Consider the following 12,500-nt stretch of genomic DNA (forward strand, 5'->3'; position numbering starts at 1 on the left):
AGAGGGGTCGGGCTGTGATATAGCGTGCACAAGTGGAGCCTATCCACCTGCCTCTTCAAAGGAGGAGACATGGAGCCGGTGAGGAGGAGAGGAATGAGGGAGCGGGGGTCTCCTGTGTCTCCCACCCTGATGTGATTGCACTGGAATTACATTTCACGAAAAACAAACAGCGGGAGACGGACCGGCCCACCGCTCCCTCCCTCCCCTCCCTCCTTTTCATCTCTCCTAATCGCTCACCTCCTCCCTCTCCTCTCTCCCTCCCAGCTCCTCCCTGTGTTTTGTCGTGTTGCTCGCTCCGTGTCGACTTCCTGTCCTTCCTCCACAGCGCAGACTCGTGACGTTAACAGCCGGTTACACCAGAAACTATAACCTCCCTCCAGGCTAACGGCAGCATTCCAGTCAACCCAGGGTCAGAGGTCAGCAGGCAGGGATGTGTGTGTGTGTGTGTGTGACTCCACCTGGATAGGAGCACGGCTCAGACTCTGCCCCCGGTGGACATGTGGGGAACTCACTCATGATATTTGATAATGAGGAACATTTCTCCCAGTGGGTTGGGAATGCCATGCTGCGGCCTGGCCTGAGGGCGGGCATCTGTGTGTTGGTGCTTTGTGCCGAGCCTTTGGAGGGAAACATTGTTTGTAAATGTCGCCGTGGCAGACGTTCCCTTCAGCTGCAGGGATCTGGGCTTCACGTGGAACAATGATGTAAGAGCTGTGTAACCAAGAGTATAAACCTCTTAAAGGGAAAGACAAAGGCCTTAACTCTGCTCCTATCGTTGTCTCACATCGGTGTGAGTCACTTAACGTGTATTTCCGACTTCTAATCACACTCTGGAAGCCAAAGCGCTTCAGTCAGCAGCTGATAACATCCAGATATTCATGAGATCGGCTCGTATCCTCTCAGTCTGAGCTTCAGCCCACCTCCTCCTCGTACCGACTTCTTTTTAAAGGGAGAACAGCAGATTACATAACTGCTCTTTGACCCCGCAGTGAGTGAAGCGGCGTGGAGCGGCGCCGGCAGCCCAGATGTAGCCGAGTCGTCCTTGCGGCGGGGTCGTGGCGGCGCTGTGCTTAGTAGGGCACTGGAGCAGTCCGCCTCTCTGGGGGGGGACGTGCACGTGCAGAGGTGACCTCTCACCTGCAGGCTTGAGTCGTGCTGTGGGAGCTGTGACTAACCTGAAACAGGAAGCCCGTCTGCTGGCACGTCTCTACTCTACACGCTCAGGTGCGTGTGTCTGTGTTACTGCAGGAGGAACACAAGCTCACTGCATCAAACCACACCTGTGAAAGCTCTGCCTACCTACCTGAGGTCGGGCCGACGCTGCTCCAGTTTAGTGCTCATGGACTTTGTGTTCTACGCTCAGACTGAACTCACAGCTGCTTGGTCTTGTTATCATTTCTGCTCTGACACATCGTCTACTGGCTTCTTAATCACCTTCTTTGATTACACTTATCCAACTTCTCCGGTGCGCTGAGTTGTGAGGGAATCTGACACTGACAATCATCTTCTCAGTCACCTAGCCTTCATGCTAACGGGACGTCTTCATCCCTCTGAACGCAGCTCATTATGTTGAGGGTGAAATTGAGCCTGACTCTAAAGTGGGTCGTTGTGAGTCTGTACTTCTGTGTGGTCTCTTAATGGGAGTAAATACTTTAGGTATTTATTTCAGTAACAGTTGAGCTACAAACACATCCTGGCTGTCAGAGCGTGCTGCACGAGTCACGACAAAACTCCCATTATCCTCTTAAATCATGCTGTAATCACATCTTTTGTGTGCATGTAAATATTGTCACCGTCTGTTCCTCCCCTCCCCTCTCTCTCCCTCTCTCTGTCTTCCTTTCTCTCTTCCTCTCTCCCTCTATCTCTCTTCCTCTCTCTCTTCCTCTCTCCCTCTATCTCTCTTCCTCTCTCTCTCTCTCCCCATACGTCTCTCTCGCTCTCTCAGTTGAGCCAGATGAGCACAAGGCGGGAAAAGGAATGCAGCTTCACTCTTTACCTCTCCTTCTTTCTCTCTCGCTGTCCCGTTCTTTAGCACACGCTCTCTCCCTCTCTCTCCCTCTCTCTCTCTGTCTCTCTCTCCCTCTCTCTCTCTCTCTCTCTCTCTGCCACCTCCCACCCCTCTCTCTCTCTCCCTCTTTTCTGTGAGAGTCTGCTCAGTCATTCAGCTCCGTGTCCCGCTGTTCTTTCGTGCGGCTGGAGGAGCGGTAGGGAGCGATGAGCGATCGGGGGAAGTAAATAAGAGCGTGTGCCGGTGCATCTACCTCAGAGATCAGGCTGCACAACACAGGGAGGAACGCCGCAACTGTGGATGTTGTTTACTCGTCTGAAGAAGAGATGGATTTGTGGCACCTGTGAACTTTGAGAAGCTCCGGCACCTGCAGAAGACAGACTACTCCAATATACAAGGATTGCAGAAGAAGCAGAGCTGAGAATCCTGCTTGAAATCTGCTGCCTGTCCTGAACATCGCACATCTGTATCTGTAGGAGGAGGAAGACCCACGGAGGTATGAACCAGATTACAGAGACGCATGACGCATGATTACACATGCTGAGGATACAGCTGAGCGAGGCTAAGCAGAAGAACAGCTGTTACACCTGAGACGTGCTAACAATGAGTGTGCATCCAGGATTAAAGGGGAAACCTGTGATGTCAGACTCCACCTGAGGCCATCGTCTGGGACTCCGCTGACTCGCACCGCTTATGGAGGAGGAGGGGAGGGGAGGCGGGAGCAGATTGTATATCCAGGTGTGTAAACCACGCCAGACCTTACTCACCTGACCTCCTCATCTCCCCCGGGGGCCACAGTCCCTCCCTCGTTTCCTTACCGCCGGTAATCCCTCCTCCCAGGATGACACCTCTCCCCCTCTTCCCGCCGAGCCACAGGACGCAGAGAGGATCCGCCGATTAACGAGGCTGCTGTCCGCCCCGAGTCTGAAACCGCTGCGCTAGAAATAGAAAGAGGAGAAGAGGAACAGTGGCACCGGGGGACTGTAATAAGGTGGAACGCCCAGAAGCACCATGTGGAATCAGCCGGGATACTGTAATCACTTACCTCACCCTGGATATCCCTTCTACCACGCACCCTGCAGGTCTGTGCCAGTTTCCTGCTCAGTCACGTCTCTGAAACGGGGACACGTTTGTTTGTTTGTTAGTTCTGCACCTCCTCCTGCGTGTTATTGATTGATGGTGTACCTCAGGGGACGATGTTCGGTCCCATGTCATTGTTTCTTTCTGTTGGAGTTAGATGTTGATTCATTGGGCTGATGTCATGAGTACTTCATATCATCACAGTATAAACTAAGGTGTTAGGGGTTTAGGAGTTGGTGGCCAAACTGGTTTGCCTGGAATCTTTGTTTTGTGACTGCTTTAACAGAACAGAGAAACTGGTTTTGCCGGTGCAGTAGAACAGAAGTTGGTGAATAGACGGCTTTACTGATTATCAGCCAGATATTTATTCAACTGAAGGTTTTCCTCCTAACGCCTCTCTTTCATAAACCGCCCTCAGTCCTCAGCTTGGCCTTCATTCCATATATTTGAGCAAAAATGAAAACGAAGCAGCCTTTTCTCTCTCAGACCTGTCTGGTTCAGAACAATGCCGGGTCGGCAGCAGCAGGATTTACTGGTTCTATTCCACCAGAGCGCCATTCCCTCTCTGGTTCCTCCCCACAGCAGTAATGACATCATTACATTTATCACACGCTTTCAGATGTGACCCGCTCTCAAATGAACACCATCAATCGTGATTCCCTGAGGGGCGAGCGGACCCCGGCCTACGCCTCCCACTCTGTCACATACTGTAATAGTGTCCAACCTCCAAAGGCTGTTTGGCTCAACCAGCAGAATACCCGGCACCATTACCACATCCCTGTGTGGAGCCTAATGAGGAAACACTCTACACACACACAGAACTTTATAAATGCTGCAACGTGTAATGTATGCAGAGTTTGAATGCGTAGGCTTCATAATAGATCTATAGTCCCATCTTCCTCTCCCTCCCTCTACCTGCTGAGCCTGCACTCTACATGTCCAGGGCTGCTGCTGCTGCTGGTAAGAATAGCAGAGGTGGTTGAGCACCAGGGGGGCAGAGGAACTTAGCTAATGAGTGAGTCATAGCTCAGACCAGCGGGCAGGTCAATGACCCGACAGATCAGCCAGTTCATAGCCGAGAGAGGGAGGAGACGGAGAGAGATAGATAAGAGAGATAAGAGAGAGAGAGAGAGACGACACAGGAATCCAGGAAATGGCTCTGAGCTCCAACACAAACCGAACCATGGTATCCACTCCCACTCTGGTCTCTGGGGGCAGATGACTCACACGCTGAATGTTCCACCTGAAGCCCAATCTCCTCCCGCTCTCCATTTAAATGAGGCTCTCTAAGTGCCGGGTCTGTCGGGCAGCGGAACGGCTCGTGTTTGTTGATTTCTCTTCCATTCTCTCCGTCTCGCTCTCTCTTGTACTCCCACAGATCTCACAGTATTTGTTGTTGTTCTCTCTCTGTTTCTTCCCTCACTTATGCAGATCAGACCGATGTCAGGAAGGCTGTAGAATATTTTGGACGCTCATTTGATTGTGTTGTGGCAGAAATAAGCCTGGAATCACCTCAGCTCAGTTTGCTTTAATGGAACTAACTAAGCGAGTGTCTGAGCAGCACACACACACAGGTACACACACACACACAGGTACACACACTGTGGCTCAGGTCGTACTCACAGCAGCAGCGTACTTCTCAAGAGGGCTTTAGCGGGGGCGGAATGGGCACAGGAGTATTCAGAGTTATCCCAGCATGCATTTGGTTGCAGTTTTTGAGGAGTGATGGAGACACACACACACATTCACACTCACATTCACACCTGCCCACAATTCTCCCGGCAAACATTCTGACTGGCGAGAGAACGATTGCAGGTGTAACTAATAACGTTAATGACGCCTCTGTTCCATTTAGGCGCACCAGACACGCGCACACACGCGCACACACACACACACACACACACACACACTCACACTCTCTCTCTACCCTGACTGTACTCCCTCCTCGGTGCTGCTGCTGCTGCCTTGCTCATGTGTATCCGTGCTGCGAGGCGTTCGCTGTCTCGGTTTTATGCCCGTCTCTGCGGCGCTGCAGGAAACGATCAGAGTGATGGATTCTCTCGCCGTCTCTCGACTTTTTTAAGGCTTTTGATGGCAGGAGGACATAGTGGTGAATAAAAAACTACAGAGTGATTTTAGAGTCTTGGGAGCTGGGTGTGTGTGTGTGTGTGTGTGTGTGACAGACGCCTCCCTCTGCTCCCCTGTGGATGCTTCTTCATCAACACGACAAGAAGGAAACCGCCCACAACTTCAGGTCCCAGGTTCCCAGTACAGAGATCCAGATCATGTGTGTTAGTTTGATTGGCAGCGCACAGGAACAGGATGTCAGTTTTGTCAGAGAGGAAGATGCAATAAGGCGAAGAATCCTGTCTCACTTCCCTCCAGAGACTCAGAGCTCTGGAAGTTGACTGAAACTGAGTCACCCCCCCCCCCCCCCCCCCGCCTTTGGTTAATGATCCCTTCACCTGTCAACAGGGAAGTCTGTGACTCTGCCAAGCTCCGCCCCCATTCCGCCACTCATTCTCCCTGTGTTGACATTTGAACGATAAGGTGCTGCGGCTGTTGGAGGAAGTCCTCAGCCGGACTCTGTGGCTCGGTCTGATCATCCAGCACAAGCTAGCGTCTGCAGTCAAGCATGGAGGTTTGAGGTGAGCGTGAAGGGTTAATGAGTGTTTGCCTTTTAGAGTATTGATTGTGTTTGTTTGTGTGTGTGTGTGTGTGTGTGTGTGTGTGTGTTTGTGTGGAGCGATGGACTGCTGATTTAGAGCCTGGTGTGCACTCTGAGTGTGTGTGTGATCGATTGATGACATGTGTTGATTACTTTAATGAATTGTAATTTGCTAAAGAGAGAGATCGGCTTTAACAAATCACACACACACTGCATTCATGTGTCTGTGTAGAGAATATAAGGCTGAACAAAGGCCCTGCGGAGGTGTGTGTGTGTGTGTGTGTGCACCGTGTGTATGCCTTCAGTTTTAAGACAGTGTGTGTATGAGTGTATGCACCGTTATCTATCAATATCATGAGCCTCAGGGTAGTAAAGGTGTGTGTGCTGATGTCACAGCTCTCTCTCTCTCTCTCTCTCTCCCTCTCTCTCTCTCTCTCTCTCTCTCTCTCTCTCTCTCCCTCTCTCTCTCTCTCTCTCTCTCTCTCTCTCTCTCTCTCTCTCTCTCTCTCTCTCTCTCTCTCTCAGTGTAACTCTTCGGCTCTAACCTGTGAGCCAGGAGACGTTAGCCGCTTTAAAATATTTAAAGGTACAGCGTCAGCGAGTGCCTGCTGACCTGTAATTGCCGCCTGTGTGTGTGTGTGTGTGTGTGTGTGTGTGGCAGGCAGAGGAGTTAACCTGTTGTTTAATTTCTGGCTGGTGAAGGAATTAAAGACAATTAAAGACACTGTACATCACACACACGTCTGGCAAACGTGTGTTTGATGTACAGTGTGTGTGGGACATATATACTGTGTGTGTGTGTGTGTGTGTCACATAAACACAGTGTATATGTGTCGTAACAGTGATTTGTGGAAGATTCTTGTGAGCAATGTAAGCAGTTTATATGTGAGGACAAACTCAGTGCAGAGCTCCACAGAAAACCATGATATGTCTCATAAAGTCTGAGGTAGTGAAGATTACACCCTGGTACACACACACACACACACACACACACACACACACACACACACTCCTGAAACCCTCTGGCTCTGTGTATTTTCCATCATATCCGTCTTGGCGTCTTGTCTCAGGAGTCTGCAGCAGACTGTCGTCCTCTCAGCGTCTCTCCCTCCTCTCCCTCCTCTCCCTCCTCTCCCTCCTCTCCTCTTCTCTCTCCTGAGCGCTGCGGCGGTTTGATGGGACTGACACTTGACAAAATGAATTCTTGACAAGTGGCCGGGCCCGTGTCTCACAGCGCCGGGCCGCCGCCTCGTCACAGCGGTGGACTTGGACCGGGCGGCACCAAACACAGCGCCGTGTCGGAGCTCTGGTCCGTCTGCAGCCGTGAGTCTGAACGAGTCTGAGATCATTACAGAGCAACACAGCGGCTCGTCTCCTTTACAGAGGGACGTCAGGAGCGTCAGAGGTTGATGTCCTCGTTATCTGATGCAGCCATACATCACAGCAGAATGGAATACACAATAATACACAACACACATCACACTTTGTTAGTTTGGAGTGTCGTAAAAATGAAAATCTATAAAGACGACGCTGCTGCTGCTCCTCCTAATGATCTCCTCCTCCTCCCCCTCCTCCTCCTCCTCCTCCTGCTCTGTTGTGTTGTGGCACATTCACATTCTGCAGGCTCAGTGGGAGACATTAGGATGTTGTCCCACCCTATCAGCTCATTCCACATTCCTAGCTTAGCTGGGCCACGAGTTTACAAATGTCACCCTGCTCTCCATGCTGGACCAGTCTGAGTCCCAGCCTGACTTATTCATGAGGAGGGAGGGAGGGAGAGGGAGGGAGGGAGGAGGGAGGAGGCCACACGGGGAGGTTTGGGCTCTAGACTCGACCACCGTTTGGTGGTGCAGGTCTGGAGTCGGTCTGTGTGTGGCGGTGAGGTGAGGAGAGAGAGAGCAGAGGATTGATGATGGATTTGAGGTTTGGTTGGAGTTTAAGGCGGCGGCCCTGGAGCCTGAGGGAGGAGAGCCGGATACCAATCATGAGACACACAGACCAGGGCGATCTGTTCACCTGTCAGGACAACAGGAGCTCAACAACATCACACACACAGCTGGGGTGTGTGTCAGAGGAGCAGCTGCAAACTATTTTCCTCTTTTATTCTTAGAAATGAGAACAAGGACACTTCTCTACTGAAGATAGTTTGTTGTTGTAAAGCTCTAATTGATACTTTGTGCTCACTCAGGCTCTTGGCTTCATTGTAATAGAGGACACGGTGGATGAAACGCTCTGTGGAGTTACTGTGGCTGCTGCCTGTTCTCCATCTGTCCCCTTTGAGCCGGTCTGTGCAGCTCTCAGGTCCCAGGTCTCAGTTTACAGCCCAGTCTGGCCCTCTGTGCTCTAATCCCTGCCTCCTCTGAGACGGCTTTGTGTTCCATCAAAGGTCTGACGCTGCGGCACAGAGACCAGAGGGCCACACACACACTTACACACACACACTTACACACACACTTACACACACAGATTATTCATGAACCAAATCTCACATTTGTACAGATGTTGTGATTTATTGGAGCTAATAGAGCTCGACTGTGACTGTTAGAGCTCTTACCTCTTTACTCCTACATAGGTGGAACACTTAAGCCTCAGGTAGTGACTGAGGTGAGTCTGTTTCCATGGCGGCAAGGCTCAGGAAGGCTGAGGGAAACTCTACTATTACTGCTCTCCTATACTACTGATACTGTGACTCAGCCAATCAGAGCCCAGATGTGTGTGTGTGTGTGTGTGTGTGTGTGTTTTGGAGGACAGCACTCCAGCAGACGACCCAAACACATTTCCAGTTCTTGTTTTCATGTCTTTCCACTTCCCACCTTGGCAGCTGGTCGAACAAGAACCCAGTGTGTGTGTGTGTGTGTGTGTGTGTGTGTGTGTGTGTGTGTCTGCCTCAGCGAGCCGAGCGTGGGCCAGAGCAGAGACCAGAGCAATTTGCTGCTCTAACCATCAGTGGGCAGAACGCATTGCTCTCCGCCCTCTAATGAGCCGTGAAGCGCCTCTATGTCCCTCTGTGCTCCTCTCTGCTCCTCTCTGCTCCTCTCTGCTCCTCTATGTCCCTCTCTGCTCCTCTCTGCTCCTCTCTGCTCCTCTGTTCTCCTCTCTGCTCCTCTGTGCTCCTCTCTGCTCCTCTCTGCTCCTCTCTGCTCCTCTCTGCTCCTCTGTTCTCCTCTCTGCTCCTCTGTGCTCCTCTCTGCTCCTCTCTGCTCCTCTATGTCCCTCTCTGCTCCTCTGTGCTCCTCTCTGCTCCTCTATGTCCCTCTCTGCTCCTCTGTGCTCCTCTCTGCTCCTCTCTGCTCCTCTATGTCCCTCTCTGCTCCTCTCTGCTCCTCTCTGCTCCTCTCTGCTCCTCTCTGCTCCTCTCTGCTCCTCTGTGCTCCTCTGTTCTCCTCTGTGCTCCTCTCTGCTCCTCTGTTCTCCTCTCTGCTCCTCTGTGCTCCTCTCTGCTCCTCTCTGCTCCTCTGTACTCCTCTCTGCTCCTCTCTGCTCCTCTGTGCTCCCCTCTGCTCCCCTCTGCTCCTCTCTGCTCCTCTGTGCTCCTCTGTGCTCCTCTGTTCTCCTCTCTGCTCCTCTGTGCTCCTCTCTGCTCCTCTCTGCTCCTCTGTACTCCTCTCTGCTCCTCTCTGCTCCTCTGTGCTCCCCTCTGCTCCTCTCTGCTCCTCTGTGCTCCTCTGTGCTCCTCTGTGCTCCTCTCTGCTCCTCTCTGCTCCTCTGTTCTCCCCTCTGCTCCTCTGTGCTCCTCTCTGCTCCTCTGTTCTCCTCTCTGCTCCTCTCTGCTCCTCTATGTCCCTCTCTGCTCCTCTGTGCTCCTCTGTGCTCCTCTCTGCTCCTCTCTGCTCCTGCATGTGGGGCAGGTTTTAAACATCTGCACCTGAGAATAGATAAAGTTCTTGTCTCCACTCTTAAAGGAGCAGATGCAGAACTCTTATCTTCAGCCCCCCCCTCCTCACTCGGGGACGCTGGCCCTTTAAAGTTTCACTGGAGTTCTTTTACAAATGTAAGGCTGGCATAGATTCCTGTGATTTGGTGGAAGCTCAGATCTGCTTAGCTTTCATGTTCCTGATGTGGTCGTGGCTTTTTCTCCGTCAGCTCGGGCCAGGGGCCAAGTTTATGATGGGGCTGCAGATCTGAGAGAGGGCTGAGGCTGAGGCTGAGGCTGATTTAGCTCAGCTGACTGCAGGGATTCCACTTAAATTCCCAAGTTTAGCTGGCGGCAGATTTATCGTCAGTCAGCTGTGAGTTAAAGCGATCACACTGAGGGAGAACGTACTTCTGTGGGTCTGTAATGAAAACACAACATGAGCCCATGACTCACTCACTCTGCTGGGACTCTGAGGCTGTGACTCTATAGATCAAATCCCTCTGTGTTCATTCACCAGCTCAGACCCAGGTGAAGCTGCAGGTGTATTGATCAGCTGAGGGCAGCGTGGCGTCGCTCCTCTTCATCACAAGGAGATAAGTGCAGTTCATTACTGGACTGGCAGGAGGCGGCGCTGCTCAGCCTCAGCCGTGCGTCCTGTATGGATGTGATGCTGCTGTGAGGCGTTCAGGGTCCCGACCTGCCAGCGGCCGGTCTGTGTGTGTGTGTGTGTGTGTGTGTGTGTGTGTGTGTGTGTGTGTGTGTGTGTGTGTGTGTGTGTGTGTGTGTGTGTGTGTGTGTGTGTGTGTGTGTGTGTGTGTGTGTGTGTGTGTGTGTGTGTGTGTGTGTGTGTGTGTGTGTGTGTGTGTGTGTGTCCATCCAGCCCCTAAACCCAGCACTCTGAAACACTCTTCATTATGTCTCCATTATCTCTGTCTGCCTCCGTCCCCGGTTGATTGGACAGGTGGGAGCGTCTCTGTCCTGTTCGGTGCGGCGCTCTGCTCTTTTAGCTCCATTTAAACAGGAAATGAGTCATGAGGAGAACAGGAAGCAGCACTGTGGCTCTCTGATCAACCGAAAGGGCCGAATATCAAAATAGTTTATTAAGTGCATTTATTTATAAAAAGCTTTAAAAAGGAGTTTTGTTACAGCTAAACTTTCCTACTAATGGGTACTAACTGTGTATGTGTGTGTACGTGTGTGTGTGTGTGTGTGTGTGTGTGTGTGTGTGTGTGTGTGTGTGTGTGTCATTACCTGTTTTTCTGTACAAGTGTCTTTTCTTTCTTTCTTACTTTCTAGTTTTTGTTGCCTCTTTCCTCAGTGATAAACACACACACACACACACACACACACACACACACACACACACACACACACACACACACACCTCGTCCCCACAGACTGGATGTGTCAAAATGGGTTGAGGTGTTCTGAATCATAATGCTGTTCAGACTCGTCCTTCGATTGCATGACAGGCACACACACACATGACAGGGACACACACACACACACACACACACACACACACACACACACACACACACACACACACACACACACACACACACACACACACACACACACACACACACACACACACACACACATAGGCACACACACACTGAGCCGTTTGCTGATATTTGATGCCATGGACAATATTAGAGAATTAGTTGAAGCCAAAGAAGGCTTCTGCTTGACGTTGCCATAGCAACAAAACGTCCCGAAGCAGCCTCTTGAGGGATGGAGGGCTTTGCCTCGGTCTTATGCCGCCGCCAGTAGCAACAGAGAAGGACACCGTCTCCATCTGCTGCCTCTGATTGGCTGTGATGGACGAGCGGCGTCTGTCCTCTGTCCTCCGCAGCTCAGACCAGGACCAGGACCCAGAACCAGGACCAGGACCAGGACCAGGACCCAGGACCCAGGGCCGGGACAGAGACGAGATGCTCAGCAGGCCGGCAGAAGCTGCTGCTGCTTTAGCCAGCGTCAGGCGGCTTCGTGAGCCAGCATGTCGGCTGGGGTGGGAGGGGCTTTTTGGTGCCAGCAGCTGTTGAGCTGGAAATGAGCCCAGACGAAGAAGAGGAGAGGAAGAGGAGAGGAAATGCTGTTTTCATACAGAAGAGCGAGATGTGTATGAAGGAGTGAAGCTTTGTGACGGCAGGATGTTGAGATGAAGAGGTTTGTCCTGTGTGACGAAGTAGAGGTCACAAGGTCACGAGGTCACGTGTCCTCTCTGGTGTCTCAGGGAGGACGTGTCCCAACAAGCAAAGTCGCCTGCTCTTACATTCCTTCATCCTGCTGCAGCAGCCGTTCCTGTCGTACTGGTCTGAGCTGGAATCCCAGTCTGGAATGATCTCATCGTGCTCTGGTGTGTTTGATCCCTCGCCAGCTCTCAGCACCTTCACTTCCTCTGCTGGACCTGTCTGTCTGCGTCTCAGGCTGAGCTGTCCTCACCTCCAGATGGGACACAGACACATTCCCTTCATGTCCTTTAGCGCTCCACTGTCCTTCAAAGTGGGGGAATTCCTCCGCCACGTCACTGATTGTGCTTATGGGCGCCACATTCCGGGCCCTACTGGATCCCTGAGTGAGCCTGTGAACCTTCCAGAAAGAGTAGGAGACTAAGATGTGGATCCTGAGGGTTCTGGTTCTCATTCTGGACCTGTTTAGTGAACAGAACAGAACCTGTGCAGGTGCAGTGTGTGTGTGTGTCTGTGTCAGAGTCCAGGAGGTGCGGCTGCTGGCATGATAGCGACGTGAATGAGTGATCGGTGTTGTGTTGCCATGGCGCCCGCCCCTGTTGTCCATGCTGTGCAGCGTCTCCACTCACAGCTCCGTGTCCAGGCTGCGGTCTGGGTCAGACTGGACCTGGACCAGTCTGGGCTCATTGATCG

General features: G+C 51.9%; 1 protein-coding gene across 3 annotated transcripts in view; it reads left to right on the forward strand.

The window, feature by feature from the left end:
- Positions 1–2,124: 2,124 nt before the first annotated feature.
- LOC142995955 (pleckstrin homology domain-containing family A member 7-like) overlaps positions 2,125–12,500 on the forward strand; it is a 56,098-nt gene continuing 45,722 nt past the window's right edge. For 2 of the 3 annotated variants that reach the window (XM_076146816.1, XM_076146817.1), the window contains exon 1: positions 2,125–3,090. In XM_076146816.1, the coding sequence (XP_076002931.1) occupies positions 3,020–3,090 (71 nt within the window). In that variant the 5' untranslated portion in view covers positions 2,125–3,019. Of the gene's footprint in view, positions 3,091–5,655; positions 5,737–12,500 lie in introns of those variants that run through there. The other variant, XM_076146818.1, reaches the window with a different exon arrangement.

Source organism: Genypterus blacodes, unplaced genomic scaffold (assembly GCF_046128005.1).
Source record: "Genypterus blacodes isolate CSIRO-AG114 ecotype Tasmania unplaced genomic scaffold, CSIRO-AGI_Gbla_v1 ptg000034l_1, whole genome shotgun sequence".
In the NCBI taxonomy this organism is placed as follows: Eukaryota; Metazoa; Chordata; class Actinopteri; order Ophidiiformes; family Ophidiidae; genus Genypterus; species Genypterus blacodes.